At 44.3% G+C, this 23,889-nt stretch overlaps 1 protein-coding gene and 1 long non-coding RNA gene across 14 annotated transcripts in view; one reads left to right on the top strand and one right to left on the bottom strand.

The window, feature by feature from the left end:
• Positions 1–23,490, top strand: part of LOC135394227 (nuclear receptor coactivator 2-like) — a 501,016-nt gene extending 477,526 nt beyond the window's left edge. For 10 of the 13 annotated variants that reach the window (XM_064624847.1, XM_064624851.1, XM_064624852.1 and 7 more), the window contains 7 exons: positions 2,075–2,533; positions 4,878–5,208; positions 13,438–13,681; positions 14,855–14,957; positions 15,031–15,142; positions 20,333–20,436; positions 20,525–23,490. In XM_064624847.1, coding sequence (XP_064480917.1) covers positions 2,075–2,533; positions 4,878–5,208; positions 13,438–13,681; positions 14,855–14,957; positions 15,031–15,142; positions 20,333–20,436; positions 20,525–20,590 — 1,419 coding nt within the window. In that variant the 3' untranslated portion in view covers positions 20,591–23,490. The remainder of the gene's footprint in view (positions 1–2,074; positions 2,534–4,877; positions 5,209–13,437; positions 13,682–14,854; positions 14,958–15,030; positions 15,143–20,332; positions 20,437–20,524) is intronic. The other 3 variants (XM_064624853.1, XM_064624854.1, XM_064624849.1) reach the window with 3 other exon arrangements.
• On the bottom strand, positions 10,817–12,856 carry LOC135394228 (uncharacterized). The gene is made up of 4 exons (XR_010422796.1): positions 12,494–12,856; positions 12,262–12,356; positions 12,021–12,138; positions 10,817–11,023 (listed from the first exon to the last, which is right to left on the bottom strand). It is a non-coding gene; the product is annotated as an uncharacterized LOC135394228 (long non-coding RNA).
• Positions 23,491–23,889: the final 399 nt, after the last annotated feature.

The following is a 23,889-nucleotide window of genomic DNA, read 5'->3' on the forward strand; positions in this document are numbered from 1 at the left end:
CAGCTACAGCTTGACAGCACAGTGCCTTGTCTACCGCAACGTGGATAAGGTGCGGCAGGTCCTTCACATGGATTGTGTTCACGGCTTCTCCTTCGCGAATTTCACGCACCATCTTCTGCATGTATTCTGCGGAGTCACTCGCGACAGCGATAACGTCGTTCCAACTTTTTCCATACCCTGTTAACACGGAAGTAAGAGTAGTGCCAACAGTCAGGCTGTTACAAGCTCTTAAGTGAGACACGTCCACAAGATGGATCACCTTATCTTTCCTGTCCGCATCATAATAGCAAAAGAGTGTGTTCAGGGTAGGGACACCCAGCACATCTGGTGATTCATCCACAATGATGCTGATATTCACCTTTTCGACTTTCCGCGTCAACAAACGCTTGTGGCTGCGAAAGACCTCACCTAGGTGTTTCTCCCTCAGTTGCTTTGCTGATGGCATGGTTTTTGTAGCAGGGCAGTACTGCCTGATGACACGTCCGAGCTCACCGTCGGCATGTTGGAGACTAATGCCCGAGAAACAAAACGGTCGCACGAAGTCATGTATTGCACCCTCTGCCACCTTCTCTTTGTCCCTCTGACGCACGGTGATGTCAAAGATTGTCGGTTGACTTGCTTTTTCAGCTTCCGCCTTTAAACTGTTTTCTTTCATTTTGGCGTGTCGCTGTGACGACAAGTGCTCCCTGATTCTGTCATACGGTTTCTTCGATGGGTCAGGTGAGATTTCAAGGCAGCAGTACCGGCAAACCAAGGTACACTCTGGGGTTGAAGATCCACATGGGCTGTCCAAGTGCGGTTTCTTGCGCACTTCCAGGTCAGGGTTTTCCCTGGTCCAGTCATCCGCTGTTTTCTTGCGTCTAACCATGTGCGACTCGTGCGATCCTCACACGCTGTCCGTGACAATGTTCGTGGGTTCGTGGCGTTGCCCGGCGTCTCACTTCCAAAGCGTTCCGAAACCATCTAAAACGTTTTGGATTGGCTTGGCTCAGCAGGTCTCGTTCTCGGCGCGTAAAAATCCAACATGGCAGCTTTCCGCGTAGCGGTGATCGATCGCAGTTTGAACGCTCGTTTCCTCGTTTCGTTTCCACAGGTAGAAATCGGGTTTTCCCGAATTCTTATGTTGCCCCGGGGGGTAACTACCGGGTTTAACCCGAAGAGACCGTCAGTGCGTTCGGGGGGTACATTCAGGGAGAAATAGGGTTAAACCCGAAAACTTCTGGCCCTACTTATGACGTGATATTCGATCCGATATTCGAAGGACAGTTTTGCAGATATTCATATTTGATTTGTATTTGAAAATTTCACTATTTGCACACCTCTATTGATAACTTGCTATACAGTCAAAGGTCCCTAGTAAGCTCAGGTGGAACCCCATATCCATATTAATGGTGAGCTTGCTGTACATTGTTTGTTTAGTAACAAAATGAAATGTAGCATTCAAAGAAATGTGAGAAAAACGAAAAGTAATGTTTAAGCACAATATGGTTAGTACCTGTGGCACTATGTCAATGTAAAGGATGTAATGTAAGAGTACTTTTTACTTTTTAAAAGTACAGTAGCCGGCCAATTTTCAGGACCTGGTGGTGACCAGAAAAAAGTCGAATACTACAGCAATCTGAAAAATCCGACGATCACTGAATGAAACTTCATTTCACCTCAGCTGCACTACAGAAGTCCTTAATTGCGCCCTGCCGCATGTGGGGCCAACGTGTGATATCTGTCCCAACTCAAAAAAGTGCCGTTGCACGCAAGGCTACACCATGCGCTTGCGTCACCCAGTGGTATGGTTCGGAAGTTTTAGCACAATCTTGCCTAGGATACCAATCCAGTCCTTGCACACTATCCAAAATGGCTGTTTCTAAGTTGCCGCTGTAGTGCTGAAAATAGTCGTACTGGTGGTAGTAGTTTTGGTCCTGAAAATCTGGCCTTCGATCTGTCTGGAAAATGGTAGCAAAAATCGTACTGCGAAGGCCACGATTCCCAGTGGGAGTCTGAAAGTTCCCTCGGCTACTGTACTCGAAAGAGCAATTCCCCGTTTATTGTTGAAGAAAAACAGCAGTTTGTTTTACAGAGCTATCAGCTGGGCCAGGGCAAAGACACTGTGCAGGAGCGCATGCTGAAAATGCTAAAGCCAGTGAGTGTTCAACGAGTTTACAACCCTAAGAGCCCCTCCCAATCTCATGACGGAAGAGGAAGCAATTCGCTGCCCCTCTTTCAGCGCACGCCTACTTCAGTTCCCAACGAAAATTCCCAACTGTCTCCTCGTTACGGTGGGGGAGTCCTCAGTCCACCACAGGGCAACCAGCCCCAACTCTCTCCAGGCGGGCAGCGCTACTCTCCCAGTCAGCAGCAACAACCCTTTCCTAGTCCACTGCCATACCAGCAGCAACAGGGGGGACCTGGCTCCCCTCACATGGCCTCACCACAAAGCAGTGGAACACAGGGGCCGCCTCAGTGGGGAAACCCCACCCCACGCTCCTCAGCCTCCTTACAGCAGCAGAATCCTATGCTCAATGCTCAGTTGTCACAGGTAAGCATCACCATTGTTGTCCTTGACTATGATCCATGTGACAGTATCTGTCCACATATAATTAGATCCTGAAGTTTTAGGGTTTATTCCGATTCTTCCCCGAATTGAAGGTTGCCCCTTTAGGGTGAAACCTGACTTTTACCCGGCAAATTGCCCTCACTGAGAAGTCTGTAGCAATTTACACCAACTTGTTTGGCAGCAAACACCGTTACATCACCGTTTGTACCGACCCAGTTCAGTTAGCTTGAGTAACTGAGCCTGATTTCTTCCCGAATGTAGTGTACTGAAGTTTTTCCATCCAAATTTGCATGAAGAGCACATGTTTGTTTACCCAATTTCTACTCCCCAAATTCAGAAAAAAATATTTCCCAAAAACTTCAGGCTCTATATATCGCGGTCCTACGTACAATGCAAAGTGGCATTTTTGCATTCCCATAAGAAATGTGACAACTGTCTGTGCTGCCAGATGCACCAAGACATGGAAAGTCAACATTGTGAAATGCTTCTAAAAGCATGAGATAGCATCGCAGGGTTACAATGTGTAAGTTCCTTGGCAAGTGACAGTTTGCGGCTGTCAATTTTTTTAATAGAAATCTTCTGAAAAAAACCCGTGATATCGATTGGAATAGTGTGCTGTGGCCATTGGCTTCGGAATTCATCAAGAAAAATGTTCCTTTGCTTGGTTAAATTTTTAGTTTGATTGGCAGCATTTGATGGGCCGAAGCATGCCAACTGAGTCGCGGAGGTCCCACGGTATATTCCAGAAAAATTCGAAAACCATTAGAAGATATCGAATAGACAAAACTTGTTACAAATACTGTTCAAATAGAGTAAACTATTCGATTTGTATTCGAGCGTTAGAATATTCACTCAGCTCTAGGAGTCTACCCTCCCACATGTGACTGCAAGGTTTCCTGTGCTTAGTTTGTGGGTCCCTCTGTACTTTGTACATTATTGGTCCCAGTAGATATATTCACAGCCTATAGAGTTGGAATCTTGTTAAATGGAAGTCGCTTTAACAGAATTACCGCTTAAACGGAACAATTGAATGGAGGTTGTTTGGTTTCATATTCATACAATGTATAAAAACTCTCGTTAATCGGAAACAAAATTTTGGCCACACCGTGTAAACGAAACTGGCTGAGCACGCCAGCGGCATCAGTATGCTCATCGCGACCTAACCTTTTCCGCTTCCAGTGCGGACATGATTAGGGTTAACACGACACGCCATTCATGATGGCATCGCCGAAGCGTGCACACCATGCTGTTCCTCTTGAAAGGAAAATTCAAGTTATCGAAGATTTTGAGGGTGGGAGCTTCACCAAAACGGCGCTTGCAACGAAGTATGGAATGCCGAACAGTACGCTAACAAGAATTCTTCGTGAAAAGGACAAGCTACGTGACGCATTTAGTGCTACGGCGTTTGGACCAGAAAGAAAAAGACTGCGACTCGGTGCACACGAAGAGCTTGACAAGTGCTTGGTACTGTGGATAAAGCGTGGAAAAAACTTTTTTGCACAGCAGCATGGCTCTGAACCATTCCTGCGTAACCTTTTGGATATGGAGAGCATTATTCAAAAGCAAAGGTTTAATCAGTTGTTCCAAACAACAATTGAGCGACTCTTTACACCTCAACAAGGGTCAGAATAAACTTCTTAATTGTGTGCCTATTTCTGGTCTTTATGAGAGGTATTAGACACAGTAATGTGCACAAGACTAGTTACAGCTTCCACACCCTGAAATTGGCACAATTTATCGTTTTGCATCACAACTCAGTAAACGGAACTCCTGATAAACGGAATAGATCTCGGTCCCTTCGAGTTCCGTTTAAAGAGATTCCACTGTATTCAGTAACAGAGGGAAATATTTGCAGATTTTAATAAGTACAGGAAGTGGTATACAAAGTGTATCACCCAAGCCTCAGTCCTAAATGTTACTTCCAAGATTTGGAAGAATATTTACTGAAGCACTAATGCAAAAACACCTGATACGAGTATCTCCTCATACTATATGCTATACAAAAAGGTAGGCTGTCTGTGTAGCTGCCCAGTTTCCCCCATTGCTTGTGGAGCGACCTCATTGGTGAGTTCCCCGTATGACAAGATAACAGCTCAAGGTTAGGCATAAGTAGTTTCTTCTGTGGTAACAACAGGGGTACTGTTACAGCCTGCGAGTACCCACTTATTGCTGCCTTTTGAGGCACTTTGTCGCACGGCTTCTCCAAACATTACCCTCCCTCATGCACAGAGACAAACTGTCGTAGCATATTTGAAAGCTTGACCAAAGTGTATTTTATTGAGTGAAATAGCTTAATACACACGCCTATGTTTTGTTCTCATTCTAGGGCACGTTTGCTGCACAACAACAGGCTCGATTTGTGAACCAGGTTCGACAGCAGCAGCAACAACAACAGCAGCAGCAGCAGCAGCAGCAACAACAACAACAGCAGCAGCAGCAACAACAACAGCAGCAGCAGCAAATGGCAGCTGCATTGCGTTCCATGCCAAGCCCTGGTGGAGGGGCTCCCAATGTTTCTCGCAACCCTTCCCCGTTCCCCTCTGGCACAGACCAGTTCCCCCCTTCTCCTGTGGGGTCCATGTTCTCTCCCTCGCCTGGCCCTCCCACAGCATCGCAGCAGCAGCAGGTTAGACTGCAGCGCACGATGTCCGTCCCTGGTAAGTGGGAACTGTTGTCCTCAATAGAGGAGTGGAGATAATTTTGCTGTTAATTGGCATAAGTACTGACACTGAGCAATTACAGTAGAATCTCGATGATACGATCACGGATGATACGAATTTGGGGATGATACGAATTCTTTTCCGGTCCTGGACGGAATGCCTATTCTTCCCATGTATTAGAGTTCGGATGATACGAACGCGTTATCTTGCCTTTACGAATGATACGAATGTGCCAAGGATGGGACAGAGGTCGTTCCCCCGTGACGCGAGAGCGTGCGAGTCATGCTGCCACGTCTTTCGAAAAGGGAGGGCGATCCTCACCACGAACTCCCTTACATCATGTAGCGCAATGCAAGCAATGACTTTCCTTTTTGGTGGTGGTGGTGGTGGAGGAGATAAGATCAAAGGGATTGAATGGCCCGGAATCTTATCACCTTATCTCTGTTTTGACCTCTTTACCCTCCTCGCAACAATAAACCGCGAAGCTGTGTGACATCGCTCTGGCGGAAAACAGCGACCAGAACCCCAGAACACGTGGAAGGAACATATCAGGACAACTTGTGGCAACATTACGCGTCACCATTCCGCAAGTCGGCTTCACCTAACGCCTGCTTGCTTCAGGAGAAGCTCGCTTTGGACCACCGTCGCGCGACTTGCGGGTGAAAAGCACGTGCTACGTCTTTTGAATCATCTCTCGTATTTGCCTATTTTCTTGCCTCACTTTTTCTTTTGGTTTAATTCGTTTGATACGAATTTCGGATGATACGAATTTTTTCTTCTACCCCGTGAGATTTGTATAATCGAGATTGTACTGTATCTTATCGCGGTGAAAATCGCCGCGAGGTTATGCGCACGAGACAGCGTCCCACATCGTTATACGAGTACTCGGAACCGCGGCCTCCATCGCTGTACGCGAGTCGTTTCCCCATAGAAACAATGTATATTTTGACGGTAAAATCATGAACCATCGTTTTACGAGGGTTGTCGTTATACGCAATATCGCTATCCACGGGTTTTACTGTATAGTGAAGATACCGATTTAGTGAATTTCTTTGGTAGTCCCACCAACTTCACTATGAGGAGCCTTTACTGTGCAAGTAAAGTAAAGTAAACCACCAACGTCACAGTAGAGTGGGTGTGGTCTGCAGTTGGAGCGCTCCGACCTGTCACCGTGCCAGCGATTTTCCAAATTAATTGCACCGTGGTGAAACAACTTTGGACAAATATTTTCTGGGAATGCTTTTCACACACTGCTTTACAAGATGACAGCAGTTTTTGGCCATGTTAGATACCACTTTAATGCTCCTTTAAACCCCCGATGACTCGAAGTAGTAAAAAAACGAAAAAACGTCGAGATAAGCGGGGTTTCGAGTTAAGCGAACAGCGAAAATTACATTGCCACGATGTTACCACAATGTGCAATGTTATGAAACATAGAAAAAAGCGTTCCTGCAGTAATAGGGCTCATAAACAATTCTGAAGCCATGTATTTTTTAGCAAAATCTGAGTCGGAATAGCTCTGCAATAGCAATCTGCTTGGCATTTGCGTCTGGGAACAAGAAAGCATCTTCAAGCACTTCAATGCAACGCATGAGATGCTCCTCCCGGCACATCACTACCGTGGGCACTCTCGACAATTTCAGTATCACTCAGTTCACCGCTACTGCAACATCGCTGTCGTAAAGCGCATAGTCCTCGATGTTCAAGTGCTCTAAGTCACCCTCCCCACAACATGCGAGGCGCATCACGTCGTTGCACAATTAATCACAGCCACTGAACCGGTCTGCTTGCTCCGGTACGGCGGTGGAAGACCAGAAACCCGCATGAACGAAACAATTCACGATAATGGCTTGATGAACTTGCTGCCGGGCCTTTGATAAGTGCCACCTTCCGCTCCGAAGTCGGACTCCCATGTGCATTGTTCAGCCATCACACCGCGAAGAACGAAACGAAAGTGAGACGCTCGGACGAATGCAGAGGAGTGTAAGCGAAAGTTAAGTGTAGCGAAAGTTAAAGGTCAGCTATGCCGATATCCCAAATAGTCGAAACGGTTGTGATATTCTGAAAGCCCACATCCAGCTCTCCCCAAAATACACCTTCATTCGCTCAGTTCGGTACAGTACCCATGTCAAAAAAATAGGTAATTCATTCCGAAACACACATGGGCGCAGCCATTTTTATGACGTAAATGCGCCCGAACGGGCATTGTGACGTGTACGCGCCTTCGTACTTGTCAGTGGATTTCAGCTACGGCTTCTCGCGGCTTCACGTATCTATGCTTGAAGATGGTGGACAGTCGGGTTCCACCGTTCCGCGATAAGTAAACAGTGCAGCAGCTGCGAACTCACTCGCGAACCAACCTCTGTGCGATGTTGTGACTGGAATTCGTCGTTTGTGTTTTGTGAGCACGTACAATTTGTATCAAGTCGCGTCTGCGTTAGCCCCTTTACAGCACTTGCCCATTGTAGAGGCTGACGTTTCGACAGCCGTGTCAGCAAGAAAGTGCCGACAGCGTTTTATTACTGCAGGAAAATTGTGCTATGTATTTGAGAAACCGCATACTGCTATGGGACAAGTTTTACGTACGATTTATCAATGTGCAACAGCGTCGACGATGGTATGTAACGACGAAAGACTTAAAACGAAATACAAATCACATTTTAAACTTTTTGTGGGATTCTGTGCATTTTCCAGAAGCTTTCTTTGAATCACGCACTCCCATGTCACGCTGCGTTGTGTGGTACGCTACAAACTACTGCATTTTATGTCTAACATCTGGATATTGTTTGTAATGAACACCGTCGCACAAAAACATGCACACGAAAGCTCCAGTAGCCATGTGGTTGCACACTATGCAGACGCAAAAGAAGTACCAGAGCACATATTGCCACTTAGAAATGTGGTGTCTGAAGAGTTAGGGCATAGCATAGATCCTAGAAATCAGGTGCACCTTATCCTTCTGTAGAGTGCTCTTTCAATTCACAACTCAGCCCATGGGGTGTAAAAGTATTAAAGGCAGTTATGTGACTTGTCGTCGTGGGTGACATTACTGGCCAGCCTCGGGATTAATTCCGTGCTCAGGAATTATTGTACAAAGCACTTTGTATGTAGGACGTGATAAGCAATATGTAAGTTGCAACCTTGTCTGCAGCACTCTCGATTGCCTCTTACCTTTACAGTTCGAGACACGTTATCAAACCATTTGCAAAGGGCACTCTTACAGGGGCTGTGTAACTCGAGTTTTTAGTATAAAATTTATAAAAATATAAGTATACAATATGTAATATGAAATTTATATAAAATCAAAAATAACATTTATAGAAAGAATTTATAAAAAATAAATAAAAAGGCTTCATGGAAGCAAGCCGTTAGCATACCCATTGCACATGAAGCACAATTATATATGCTTGGACATCATCTAATTAATCTTCTGAACCATATGTGTGGCTGCATACGAAATTTTTTATGCGCATCCTCTACCTTCCTATTCCTACATGTGCACACGAATAACAGTGCATATATGTGAAGTGGCAAAAAGCAACGCTAGACTCTACCATCATTGTGCCCCTTTAACTTTTCCACATTTATGTCTGGTGAACAGGGAATATCTCACTAGAAAAGAAGACATTTGTGCATTGTTTGGCAAGCAAATAAATATATTTATTTATATTTTCCATAAATCAACAATGTTGTGACCTGGTGCAAATATTAATGTCAACAAGTAAAGTACTTACAAATTATTCCTATGTGCTCAAATGCAGATATGACAATTCTGTTTTTGTACCTCAACACAGTACAGTTTCAAAATTAACAAACTGCACAGCATCAGCAATCTTAAAGTATCTGAAGAGGGGAATCACATAAAGCTCCAATAATAGACTGTGCAAACAAAGCTAAAAAAAGAACAAAGTACTTAAGAAAAATCTGATTAATCGGTTGCCGTTGTGATATGTACTACTATGCACAATTCATGAATGGAACATGTTATCTCATTGCATTGCCTCCATGTGAGCACTAGAACAGGCAGCTTTTTAGGTCGCTCTTTCAGTGTTTTTCTATTGTCTTTTTTTGTTTTCTGTTTTTGCATTAGCAAGCATGGCCATAGTGAACCACAAGCAACCAAGGACAGGATGAGACATCTACAATGCGACTGCTAGCTCTAAACTGATATATTTATTAGCAGACTCTGGAATATACACACATATGCTGCTAAGAAAATGACAATTTAACCAATAGAATAACAGACAAGAAAAAGGTTATATATCTTCCCCTCTCCTCATTCTATTTCACAGGCAGCCCTAGTATCATTCTGAGTGTGTCCGTGCGTTCCCTTCGAGATAACGTATCTCTGACAGAAGCAAATCCAACAGTGGACTGCTTACGGATGCAACTATCTTTGATTTCTCTAACCACTTGTTATTTAACCGCTGCCTTGAGCTGTGTGTTCTGGAAATTTAGGCAGCATCCAGAGTCCCTGCAATGTGTTGCCATGTTTCTCGAGGGCCTGTGTTTCACTATGGCTCTCAGATACAAACTACCCCATTTCAACACAGTAGAAAACACAGATTTGTAAATAGCATCTGTTGATTGCACTGTACATACCCCCCACATAAAGGATCATAGTGGATACTACATCTTGTGCGATAATGTCAGGAACACAAAAAATATAGATTTTAAACCACTCTTACGTCGTAGTAGTAGTATTTGTGTGAAGCTGCGCAATTCCTGTCCTGCAAATAATTTAAACCATATGTTTAATCTGCCAGCGTGATGATCCCCTGAAAAGCAATTCACACTTGGCGGGAACTACCGGTTCTGAAACCTATCCCTGACATGTGTAGCCATCAGGGAGGAAACCCAAGGGCTGCGGTGGAAAAGACAAACACACACGGGCTATGTTCTCTCTGTGTATCAGCTGCTCTGGCTAGGTTTCTATTCACGCTTAATGGCCTGTATCAGTAATGCATGAAGACCACTGCTAAGTTGTGTTGAGAAACACCACTTTATGTTCGCCATGTCTAAATGAAACGTACCTGACCTGATCCAAATTAACCGTTCTGAGTCTGGAACACACAAAGAAAAAAACGCAACACACGCCACAACATTAACAGATAGCAAATGAGCTGTAGCGAGCTCCACCTTGGGACAAAGTCAACAAGTAATTCACCAAAAGTCAATGAGCGCCTGAAATGTAACATCTCCAGTGGCGTAGCCCGACCTCAAAGGTAGGGGGGGGCTCGATATGAAAACTCCCCCCCCCCCCCGCTGATCCTGTGTCGACAACACACACATACTTGTGCACACTTCAAACTGAGGATTAAAAAAGGGAACGAAAATAGTTGATTTAGATGTTCACAGTACGATTACATGTATAGGCTGTCATGACCAATGAAGTGGTGTCACGAGATCGGAAGTATTTTGAAAAGCTCATACTTTGAAAACCATTCAAGAATGCTTCTTAGATAGACACCATGAACTGCAAGAACTTTCGCGATAGTCACACTGGTCCCCCCCCATATATTATGTTCTTGGATTTGCACGATTTGTGTGGGTCGGTCCGTGGCAGGTAGGGGGGGGCTCGAGACCCCCTAGCCCCCTTGTGGCTACACTACTGAACATCTCTGACTGGTAGCAGGATGGCCCACGTTCAATTCCTGGTGCTAGCACTGACTGGCTTTTTCATGAATTATTTGTTGGAAGTTTCGATGTGCTTGAGAACCATTCGTCAACCATTGTATCCTCATGAGGTGATGAGGGTTTGTCATCCCAAAGAGACTCCCTTTCTGGCATGTGTCCTTATGGATGCTCATCACTGCAGAAAAAAAGAAAGAAAGAAAGGAAAAGCATTTAATGACAAGAAATGGATAGTCGCATTTACTGCATAATGATTGTGCACAACAGAAAGAATACTTTTGCACAGAAGGCTGTACTTCTTGATGTCTAACATCAAGTTACAAAATTCCAGAATATATGACATGTTGTAAGGTAGAGAATAAGTAGAGTTATTGAGTTGTCGAGTTGAGTTGAGGGGGCAGTTGTACCCCCTTTTTATTTTATTGTATATGATTATATAATTATCTTTATGTCTGCACCACCTCTCGCTCTCTACATTACAACATGTTTTATATATTCTGGGATTTTGTAACTTCATGTCAGACACTGACAAGAGCAGCCTTGTGCACGAAAGTCTCGTCTCATTAAAATTTAGATGCTCTCAACAGTCTTCTTTCTGTTGTGAATCTCTATCGCAGCATACCTGCACATTGCTGTTCTACGTACTGTGACTTTGCAGTAAGAGTATGGACTTTGGGTAAAAAGACTACACAGCACTGCTCAGGTATTTTTGCCTATCGAACAGTATGTATGTATGCAGTATGCACACAGTATTTGTGCACCGGACCCACTAAAAATGTAGTGAATGTGGCATTGCCCACGGTAATGCACCAAGTTGAACACAATTATTGTAGAATCCAGGTATTTTAGCTTACATGTCAAGCCAGTACCACACCAGTATCCAGTGTGAAGTTGTGACAAATAAATAGTTTCCATTTTTCTTAGCTCTCAGAAAACAGACAGTGAATTAATAAGAGTAGACAATGTTAACATGAATTCTGGGCTATTCTTCAGTTGAAGATTCACAGATAGTAAAGGCACCTTCCTCAATGGACGTTGATGACACTGAAAATTCTAAAATGTTATCAGAGGCGACATCAGCTTCGGTGTGTCAAAGGATTGTATGTCCAACAGTAATCCAGCTAACAGTAACAAAAATTTGCAAAAGACAAATTAACTGAACTAATGTAACGTACCTTCTATATCAGACAGTAAAGCTTGTAACACCCCATCCACAGGAACCAGTGTCCAGACACAAAAGTGCTTGAACTGGGAGATAGCAGCTAATCGGAATGGCGATCTTTGTTTTCCACCCTGGAAGCACAGGTTGTAACTTTGAGGGCAGATTTAAAAGTGGTGTCAAAATGTCTGCATGCGAGTGCACATGAAAAGTTGAACATAGATGAATACTCAAATTATAACATCACATTGTTATACCTGTTGGTGGAGGTGGACTGCAACTAACGTGTCAGCAATTTCTTCATGACCAGATGCAAGCCAGATCATGCTTCATTTCCGCCTTCAGCGTGCACCTGTGATAATTCTGAAGTTAGATTATCAATAGTACTATTGTGTTATTAATCGTGGTTATATCAGAGTAAGCGCAGTAGGACAGCTGCACAATCGATTCATTAAGCTTGCTATTTTTTATATCTGAACCTCGACTTACCATTTTTTGCTCTCGTTTTTTGCCTTGATCCTCCGTGGCACGTTCAAAATGTTATGCGTCGGGCACCTCAGATTTTCATCAGACGATTTCGTGCCGAGATTCCAAATCGCCTCTGGAGTCGCGCGTAACCTATGATAACATTCGTGGACGAAATCCTTGCAGTGGAAATTAGCAGGCACCACTGTCAGCCAAGAGCTTCGCACTGCTTGGTCTTTTGGCAGCTTATAATAGGTAACACTTGAATGCACCGATGAATTGTTCTAACAGCGTAGCACTCTCGCATCTTCGACAACTTCGCCGTGGCATATTTACGATTCATATCGCTCCAGCCCATAAAAGGCAAGGTCAGAACAAGTAAGTGCACTTTCCCAACGACGCTGTGCCAAAAAAAAAAAAACATTCACATGCTTTGTTTCCGGCTTAGCAACAACATAACAGCTGTTCGCTTATGTACGATGCACAGAGGAGGAAACGAAAGAAGCCAAGCAGCCAAGCCAAGAGTCCATGCCAAGCCAAAGACAGATAAACCGAGAGCAGTGACGTCGGTGCGCCCGTGCGCAGGGTTTGCCGACGGTCTGACGGCCGGGCTTGGGAACTAAAAAAACTGTTTTCTAAAAAACTACGAACAGTTGGAGCAAGATATTTCGCACACATATTCAGTGTTCGGTAATGAACACACAGCGCGAGTATCGCTCAGTTCTGCGGCACTTCAAAATCGGCATATCTGACCTTTAAGTGTAGCGAAAGTTTTATACCCAGACCATAAATTCTGCTGACTAGAGCAGAAAGGTGCTTGTCATTGCTAGAGCTTGTGATGTGGGTCCTGAAAATACATTGAGCTTCATAGGGCATTCACTGCAAGCTCTTTGTTGTAACATGCTGGAAGTGGTTGCTGCTGCAGCACTCTGGTGAACTAAGCCACGCACCTATTTCCTTCTTTACAGCTCGAGTGAACTCTCCACGTACGCCACAGCAGCAGAGTTTTGTGGGCAGCGACCCCCTTCTGTCACCACCGGGCCAGCCTCCTCAAATGTCGCCTGGGGGTCCCAACGCAACGGCATATTCATCCGGAGTGTCCAGTGCCTCGACGTCAGCACCAGCTTTCAACCTGGCACAGGATGCCTCGCAGCAGTTCAGCTTTGACCAGCAAACCCTGCAAATCTTCTCTTCTGGAGCTAACAGTGACAGGTAAAGATGAGTGCGGTGCGGGTACGATACCAGCGGGTACCCGTGCAAGTTTGTTCTTCGCACGTACACATTTCAGTATCAGCGCAGGTAAGGTGCGGGTAGACCCGCACTGCCTCCGTGGATTAAGCAGGTATACCCGCAATACCCGCAGGCGCAAAACCAACCCGTCGGATTTTCGTGTATGACCCGATTGATTGCGAACCTTTGGCCCACAATGCTTTCCAAGACGTTCCATATCCAATTCATCATCTCAAAATACAGTTGTTGTTCTTTGCCACATAGGGGCTTTGGCTGTCTTTCGACACCACGACTGGTACGCTTTGCATCACTAAGCTGCCAACCATGTCAGCAGTTGCCACAGCATACGCTTTGGAAAAGTGGCTCGCTAGCGGACATTGTCCCCTGCATCAATAAATCATTTCGTGCTGTGACGATCATGTGACATAACTGAAACATGCGTGCACATCGGGATGTGCAGATGCGGATGCGGGTACGAATTTTCTTACCCGCACTCGTCTTCAGTGACAGGTGGCTTTGAAAAGCAGATGCAGTCGGCGTCCGATTCTTCACACTTGGCGAGGATCGCGTAAAAGTCCGAATAATATTGCGTTCCGAAAAAACGAATTTTGCTTCAAAAGTCAACTTTATTAAGTACTGGTAGGCCGGCAAGAGTTGTCGATGCTTTCTTAACGGGCAGTTGTTCATCTCTGCCCGATAACACCGGCTCCTACTTCCATCGGCATCTATGTTGTACAGCTTCTTCCCGAAGCGATATTGTGTACGGGCAAAAGCGCCACAGTCGCCTTCATTAGTTCCGAGTTTGACGGATGCGCTGGGAGGCGCCAAGTCGTCGATATCACAAACACGTGGAAGGAACTTATCAGGACAACTTCTGGCAACATTGGGCATCACCATTCCTCAAGTCGGCTTCACCTGACACCTGCATGCTTTAGGTGACGCTCGCTTACGCACATGCTCGGCTTCGTGAAGCTCTACAGCATCCGTAATTTTGGACGTTGTTATACATTAACTTACGGGGCTCTGGGCCGTTCCGCGAATGCGTCCGGCAAATCGGAAAATCCGGAAAAAATTTATAGCTTGGTGGTAGGAACTTGAGCACAAACTTGAGCACAAAACTTGAGCAGATCCTGAATGTTCTTTTTATCTCACTAGGGGGCGAGGTCCAGGGGTAAGCAGCAATATGACAGAATACGTCCGACAAGAGCTCAGGGCCATTGTAGGTGCTCGAACGCAGCATCACCAGCAGCAGGGGCAGGTAAGTTGCCATCACCGAGAGTGTGTCCCAGCACAACACAGAGATGGATGTTTAGAAGGATTCATCTTTTCAGGCCCAGCAAATGTCTGGTCTTCATCAAGTTCCAAGTCCAGCCACGAGTGCGAGCCGGTCTCTCTGTCAGGCGGACTTGGAAGCACTGGGCCTTCATTTAGAAATGAATCCCAGTTAGTTCCCCTTTTGCTTTTTCATTCTTTACTTTAACAATTGTCTCTACTAGCCACAGCACATTTTGTACTGAATTGTTACGACAATGCGGACATGACAGCAGGAAGTGCCAGCATTTGTACTACCAGAACAGACTTACCACTTACACACACGCGGGTAGACTCAGTCAGGACCGACCCATGGGGTAACACAGGCAAACCCAATTATCGTGATCGCTGAACAGATTGGCAAGACATAACATAACTGGAAACTCTGCCTATGCAATAGTGGCGTGCAGTGATGTGATTGCTGCGCCAATTGTGCCAAACTGCGTCAAGGGACCAACCCTACTACATCCTGCTACATTTCCTCAAAATGTCAGGAATTTGCGCCAAACCTGTGCCAAACGTCTGCTTGCGGAGGCAAGCGAAGGCAAGCCTCTAGCTGAGTCCCCCTGGTGGTTTAGCGTGTATCTAGTCAGCGGGCAGCGCAAGTCACCGTGGGACAGTAGCCACGTCTCCTATTCGTTCGTACAGCTCCGCTTCTGTTTTGCGAGCGCTAATCCGGTGGGTGTATCCCATTTGAAACCATTAAAAATAATCTTTCAAAAATAAACGCGTAAGTTCCCACTGTTAAAAATATATCTCCCAGAATATACGCTTAAAAATAAACGCACAAAAATAATCGGCGAAATATCCCCGTTTAAGGGGGGATGTGGCAATTAAAGCTAAATTCCTTATTTATAGTTCAAACTTAACCAAATTTGGTGTGCTTATGTATTTCAGCACAAGCATCTCAATGCAACAATTGGTTTCTGAATAGCTATTTTACTTATTGAGTTATAGGCATAAGCATACTGTCTAACGAGTCTCTTGATTGATTGATTAATTGTGTTGAAATTTCATGATATTTTTATGTCAAAACATTACTAAGGGCCTGCCCTGTGCAATAAAGCTGTTAGTTTTTCTCCCCATCTCATTTATTGCTAGCCAAAGTTTAAATACCCCTTGTCCTGTTTTTCTACAGATATACTGCTTGACAAAAAGGGCTTTACAAAATTTTCTGTATGAGATAAATAATAACTAATAGCTTTATTGCACTCCTTAATGTGTCTGGAACTCCATGCAACAGACAGGAAGCCTCTATCTTCAACCGTACAGATATGGTGAAGCTCCCCATGATGACAACCAGATGCAAATGAAAAGCTGGGAAAACCAGCTCCGAAGTTTCTTTTGCTCTATTTGTCACAAATCGCTACAGCAGCCCTTCAAAACCCACCAGGACAGTAGCCTTTCTAGTCACGCAGCTTTTTCAGAGCCTAATATTACGTAAAATCAATATCATCGTGCTTTACGAACTCCCCAGAACAGCCGGCGCGGCACGGAACATCGAGGAAAGCGCGCATTTTGAACGTGACGCGCCGCCTCCGCCAATAGGAGAGCTGCGCGCTGGCCACGTGACTCTCGGGAGCCAATCACTTCCCGAGTTTTGCTTTCATCGATCGTGCCCTGCTCTCTTGTTTGCTGTTGGAGAAGTGCGAAACTACGGCCATCGGAGAGCTGGATTTCTCCTCTTTCAAATGATACAAAGATGGCGCCGATCGGTAGGAAAGTTATCGCGCAATTGGCAAAACAGAAAGAGCCTTCCGAGCGTAACTTCTGCTCACTTTTTTGCGAGTGCGGGTTACAAAAATAAGTATTTAATCAATTTCTAGTCTGAATTTGACTGAAGTACTTCGTGACATGATAAGTGAAGGTGCGAGGAGCACAAAAATGCACACTTTGAAAAACGAACTTTTTGGACAAAATTCGACATTTTAATTGCCGCATCTCCCCTTAAATATAAACGCTAAGGAATCCACGGTTAAGAATATATCGTTAAAAATAAATCGTTTCAGAATCCCCCCAAATCCACCCTACAGTGGCTAGAGTCATGTGATATGGCCCAAATCAAGGTGAACTGCAAGCAAGGGGCTTAACCTAACCTCACAGGACCAAACTAGCCTAAACTATCCCAAACTAACCGAAACCAAACTAAACTAACCTAACATAACATGATATAACCCGGCGTAAATTACAATCAGTCTGCCTCCGTGCTAGATGGTGAGGGGATTTTGAAACAGTTTATTTTTAATTGTGGATTATTAAATGGTGATCTCTAAGCGGGGATAGTAAGCAGTTTATTTTAACCGTGTATTTTTTAAGCGGATTATTGAATGTTTTATTCGTAAACTTTTGTTCTTAGTGGTGGATTTTGGGGACCCCCAATCCGGTATCCTGACATGCGTTGTTTGAAGGGTGAAAGTACTTAAGAGTTTGTTGCGGCCAAGCAATAGTAAAGCGATAGAGATAAGATCTCCCCCACTGGAAGGATCAGGAATATGACAGGATGGAAGACTCAGGTTCATTCTTTAATTTTACAAACCATTGATTGCTGTGTTTCTGTGCTGTAACGTGTCACTGGTGTCACATGATGTTACTAACGCGATAATGCAAATGATGCTCATAATTGGCCATCAATTAGTTGGCGTTGTGGAACGAGAATCCTGAAATAAATATAGAAACATGTTCAGCATATGTGATCCTAGCATTGTTTGGAAGCACAGTGGACAATCCGAGCTTGGAAATAACTGAAAAAGATGTCATAGTTTTAAGAGCCCACACAGTACTTTCCCACCAGTCAGCTAGCTTTGGCATTTTCTTTATCTGGTTCAATCAATCAACCAAAATATTTTATTTAATATAACGAACACACACAGTCAAATGTGGGACTGCGAGGACAGGCAATGCAGTCCAAAATAAATAACACTATTCGAAGACAGGGAATAACATTCAGTAGCACATCCTGTGGGAATAATTTAACAATTACCTCTATGTCAAAAAGGCTTAGCAGTAAAAGAGAAAGAACAGATAAATACCAAACCATTTATACCAAGGATCTCAAGTAAAGGTTTCGTGTATATTTGGCAGTGTAACTGCAAAATACGTACCAGGCAAGACATGACTACTGAGAAATTCTTCACAGAAACCTATATTCAGTTCTGTATTATGGTCCACTCGAAATATTCGAATTTTCACAGCACTCTATCACTGTGTGCAAATATCGTTCAAAATTGTGGTCTAAGTTTTTTGTAATTACACATAAGCTACTTCAACTGATTGCAGCACATTAAATTCGTTGGCCTTAGGCTTCGGTGAGCACATCCGCGTCCCTCTTTTGAATTTGAAAATAAAGTATATATGAGTGTGCATGATGATGTAGCATATCCGCTTCAAAGCATCCATTTGTTGCTTCAAAACGGGTTTTTTCCTGCTCCAGAAGGTGCTCCAAAATGGCTCAGGCCAATCACATCACTGGGTGTGTTTTAACTTCGAGTCACATTGTCTTCAAATATGAATAATTGAGGGAACAGTATTTATGGTGATGTCGAATGCAATCTGAGTATTGGAGCTACCTAGTGGAACTTGCTAATTGGATGCAAGCGGTTTTGGATACCGCAATTATTCGCATGTTGAACGCATGCCCAACTTGAATGTCAAAATGCGGGTACTTTTGTTCTCCACATATTAAATGCACCCCGGCTTTAGTAGCACGGCTGCTCATATCGTGCAGCCAACGAGAAAGAGTGCCTGGCGCCAGACTGAGGAACGCCGAATGCGATTAACATGGAGGGGAGGAAGGCAGCGTCGGGCAACCAATGAGCAGTGATCAATGGTGCAGAGCTGTAAGCGTTCTTCAGAGTACTTGCAGTGGTTTGTTCTTCTCATCTCCCCTTCGTTTTTCTCTGCAACCAATGGACAAACGTGCAAGCTATTTGTGCAGATGTAAGCTGACTGCGATCAAGCATGCAGAGGAACATGGATATCTTGATGCAATCATGAATCAATCAACAAACCGTTCAAATAGAACGTCTGATGGCTGCGCACCAAGTGGATGATGACCGTGGATCATGAGCTGACGAAAGCTGGGAAAGTGGGGCCGGCTGGTGATAGAGTTTGTGAATGGATTGTTGAGGCGTGGGACATGATACCTGCCAACACGCTAAAGAAAAGTTTCAAGGTGACTGGTACATCGTCCGCGCTTGATAGAATGGAATGGAAAACTATTTGGTGTGGAAGAGTCGAGACGACAACAGAGAATCGCAGCATTCCATTCTGGGGAGATTGCCACGGATATCTCAGAACAAAATGCATACCTCCCAACTCTCCCGGATTATCCGGGAGACTCCTGAATTTTGTTCTGTCTCCCGATTGTACGGACGCGCCCTCCTCTGATCTCCCGGAATATTAGGGCCTCGGGCTTCTCTTCTCTCGTTTTCTTTCAAAAGCTGTGAAAACGTATTCCTGAAAAATTAGACAGCCTGTAACACGTGTTTCGCGGTATGACCATCCATGGCTGGAGGTCGCGGCAGATCGCGTGTTTCATCGTGTTCGTGTTTCTCGAGAAGACATGCTATCATCCTATCGTCAGTACAGTCCCGTACAGTAGTTTTGTCTCCCCCAATGCTGCTCCCCAAGCAGAAGAAATGCCTGCACGTCTTCCTCATGCGTACCAAGTGCCTTTCACGGGTTTTCGGGTTGAACACAACCAGCCGCGGAGCGTAAGTGACCACGTGTGACCGCTGTTCTGGAAGATGTTCCCAACATGTGACGAAACGAAGGGCTACTGGTGTCGACGGTCAAAGACAACTACCATCATCAGTGAAATGCCTGCAGCCACGTAAAATGCAACGTTGGACAGCCCGAGACGGTGCATCTTCGCAGTTGTGGTTGACGAAAGCAACGGTAGTGGGTCGCAGCTCCAGCCAACAGTGGCTTATTATGACGAAGAGCAATCACAACCCAGTGGCAACACTATTTCGAGTGCACAAAATTAATGCGCGCCCCCCCCCCCCCCCTTGAAAGTGGGAGTTAAGTGTGTACCTTAAGCACGAGTAAATAACCGTAATTTGTGAGCAGGACACAAATATTTAAGCAAACTCATAGACTGCCGCATGTGATTTCCTAATATGTAAAACTTAAGCCTGCATTGCTACAGCCTCAAAAACATGTGCTTTGTGTAATCTGCCCAGAAAAGGGTTCTCAGCACGTTTAACCCTAAAACACGAGGCCCTGTTGATGGACCGCTCTAGTGGTTCGGTATACCTTGTGCGGTTGACACGAGTGTGAAGTGTTGCATGTTCTAAACTGCTTACTTTCCCCCCACTTTAGATGAAAGCCAACCCTCTTCTCCGAGCCTTTTCTCCCAGTCAATGATGGGTGTGGGCAACAATCAAGAACCCTCCGTGTCCGGTCTTCCCGCTCCCAGCCCCCGGGTAAGTACAGTGCCATTTTGAGGCGTTGAACTTACAAAACGCGCAAAACTAATGTTTACCCCTTGTGGTTTCCCCCGCTTCAAATCAGCAGGTAGAAGAGGCAGCCAGACCGGGCAAGAGCTTGCTCCAACAACTGCTCTCCGAGCCCACTTAGTCCTTGCTCGAGAGAGAGACTTTTACGGGCAAGAGCCACTGCAAAGTGGAGTGATCAGTTGGAACGACTTAATGTACAAAAAAAAGAAAAAGACGCGAACATTGAGAGACATCAAAGTGCGCACCACGTACTCATTCCTCTACGTTGGAACTGTGAGGGTCTACCACGTGTGTGTGTGAGTGTGTGCGCATCTTCCTTGTCGTGCAACAACACAACTTTGTCGGTTTAGTCCGTTAGACTTGTGGTGCAGTGTTGCGGAGCCGTGGACTGTTGTCAGAAGGGACTCCGTGTTTTTCTTTTTTCTTCTTCTTCTGTACATACATACCTAAATACCTTTCCTCATCGTCTGCAGCGATCTCTCAGGTGCGTGCATGGTGTGGGACGTGCACTGGTCCGTCGCCTACCTTTGCCAGCGGCCAAAGCGTCGCGTGTACATAGTTGCGGCGTTTTTTTGTCGTTACTGCCGCGGTTGACTTTGTTTTGTAGTCAAGTTATTAGACTTTCCCCCCCCTTGTACATAGACAGTTGTTTTGAAGTTTGAAGACACATGCACTAGTTCTTTAAATCCCTCACTTTTGTAGCTATTCTGTTTTTTTTTTTTTTGGCTTTATCAGTGAAAGGTCTCTCTGGCATGTACGTTTCTTTTCTTCTTCTTTTTTTTTTTTTTGTTGTAGTTTTCTGGATCTCGAAAGCCCTGCGCACCATTTGGTCCTGTAACACTCTCTCCGTTTTATTTTGCTTTCTGCTCTGGAAAGTCCGAGAGAGAAGTTTTGGAAACAGGTTACGTTTTTTAAGCTGTGTTTTCTTAGGCGGAGTCTTTTTAAGCCACAGTTGCTTCCTCTGAGTAGTCTCGTTTCTTATATGGGAAAGCTCTTGTGAGATTATGGATGTTTTCTGAGAAAGGTCTGTGATAATTTTGCCTTGTATGTTGAAGTGGTTTGCTCGTTGTACAGCCAGCTGTTGAAGAGGCTTTCCCATATGTATGTGTTTCACTTGCTGTTTTACGATATTTGATTCTGCTCAATTCTTTAGTTACCTGAAAGAGGAAAAAGTACTGTGGGAACGTAGCTTTCTTTTCTTTTTTTTTTAACTTTTGTGTAACTTGCATGTTCTGCTCTTCAGCTTCTCTTTTTTTTTTTTTCATCTGACCCTGTTCAGGGTGCTTAACTACCTCAGGCAAGAAGGCGGGATTACTTCATACTTTTTCCTCCTCTTCCACCTGGTGTTTTTTTTTTTTTTTTTTTAAATAAACTGTCAGTGCATGTGGAAATCTCCAGTTCATCCCTTTTGCTGCTAACTTTTCTTTTATTTTCTGACAAGGCGTGAGGCTTAGATCAGGACTGTGGACTTACACGCCCCCCCCCCCCCCATTCTCTTTTGCGATGGTCTGTCCCCCTTTTTCTAGAATTTTTTTTTGCGACCCTTTCTTCATCAATGACGTTCCTCAGTTTTTCGCGATACCTGAGAGGAAACGCTGCATTTGTGTAATAATGTCATAACACCAACCCTGTTGAGATTTAAGATGCCGTTTGCCGTTTTTCCTGACGTCTAAGAATTTTTGATTCGCGTTTATCGCAGAGCCTGTTGGTAGATGACTGTATAGGCCTATTCTACGATATTGTCTCCTCGCATGGGAAAAAAAAAAATCACTCTCCATGAAACCATTACCTGTTCTGTCCAATCCACAGTGCTTGCACATAAGTGGACCAACCATGTGCAGAGAAGGTTTGAAGGACAAAAGAAAATATGATAGCACACTACTGTTCAAAGCTGCTATTTCGTGCCTGACATTCAGAGAATCCCCGTTTGTGTTATCTTTAAAGAGAGTCATAACAACAAACAACAAAAAAAAGAGAGAGAACTATTAAAAACACTTGTGCCTTGTTGTGATTGTCACGGACTCTGCAGATGGCATGGGAGGGGGACAGAAGGCAAGCGGGAAAGAAAAGAGGTCTTGGCTGTTTCGTGATTCTGTGTTGCGAGTGGATATAAATATATATATATATATATATATTATAAATATATATATAGATTAGACATATATAGTCATTTATATATGTATATGTTGAGGGAAAAGCTTTAGTCAAACGGCGAGAGTACAAGTCTAATTTTTCCGTTCCGTTGAAGGGCTGTCGATCTCCGATACAACAGGTGCTCTTTTCATGGAAAGCTGTCTACACAGTTAACGGTCCACACTTCTATAGCAGCTCAAAATGTCGCAGAAGCAGTACACATTGCCAGTGACCGCCTGCCTGACTTTTTCCAATTTTTTGACATCTTCTAGGGCCTTAACGACTGTTATTATTCTGCTACTACATACTATCTTATACACAGATATATGATACTACTTCTGTTGTTCTCTAGAGAGGATAAATATTTGTCTTGTAAAGATTTGCGAGAGCGAAGACAGAGGTTTATGATATTTTTGTAATTGTCGTCGCAGTCTGTAGACCTCCCGGGGGCTTGTAGAATAATTCGTGACCTACTGTTGTATGATGTGAGAGCGTTTTGGTTGCTGTTGATAGTGAATGAGGGAGGGATGAGCAAGGTTGAGATATTTTTCTGTATAAAAGCAAAGAAATAGCACTTATTCTCTTTCCCTCTTTGTTTCCTCCCCCCCTTTTTTTCCTTTTTTTTTTCTTGTACAGTAATACAAAGGTAGGGGCTGTCCTCCCATCCTGAGCTTTTGATTCGTTAGCCAGTGTGAAGGGGGCGTTAGTCTTTGACCTCCAAGTGTTGTATAATATGATCGTTGACAGAAGACATGTAGTATATGAAGAAAAATTACAAAAAAAGCAAATCGTGTTCTTGATTTGTGGCAATGCACTGTGAGTTTTTTGTTGTATACAAAATAATATACTATTAAACATCAGCATGTAAGAAGTTACATGTGAACTTAACCTGTGTTGGTTTGTTCTTTGTTCACAAAGTGTCCTTTGGTTGAATGACTATGTATTTTATTGAGCTTCAGTACCAGCTGGTGGATGCCGACAGATTCAGACGGTGAGTACAGCCAGCTGTGCCCCACTTCTGAGTTCTCTGGGCAGCTCTTGTGAGAAATTGGCAAATCTGGAAGGAATTCGGATGTTGAGCATATCATAAAGATTGCATCTCGTTGATCACTGACGAATTGCGTTCTGTAAAAACGAGAACATTACATCACTCAATGATACACTTGGTGCCATTAGATATCTGGAACTATGGATTTCTGGTATTTGATATTGGGGGGGACAATAGTCTGGTCATCAGTCTCTCAGAATGCTGAGTTCCACAACTGCCAGTTGTTTAACAAATGAATT

Source organism: Ornithodoros turicata, chromosome 5 (assembly GCF_037126465.1).
Source record: "Ornithodoros turicata isolate Travis chromosome 5, ASM3712646v1, whole genome shotgun sequence".
Taxonomy (NCBI): domain Eukaryota; kingdom Metazoa; phylum Arthropoda; class Arachnida; order Ixodida; family Argasidae; genus Ornithodoros; species Ornithodoros turicata.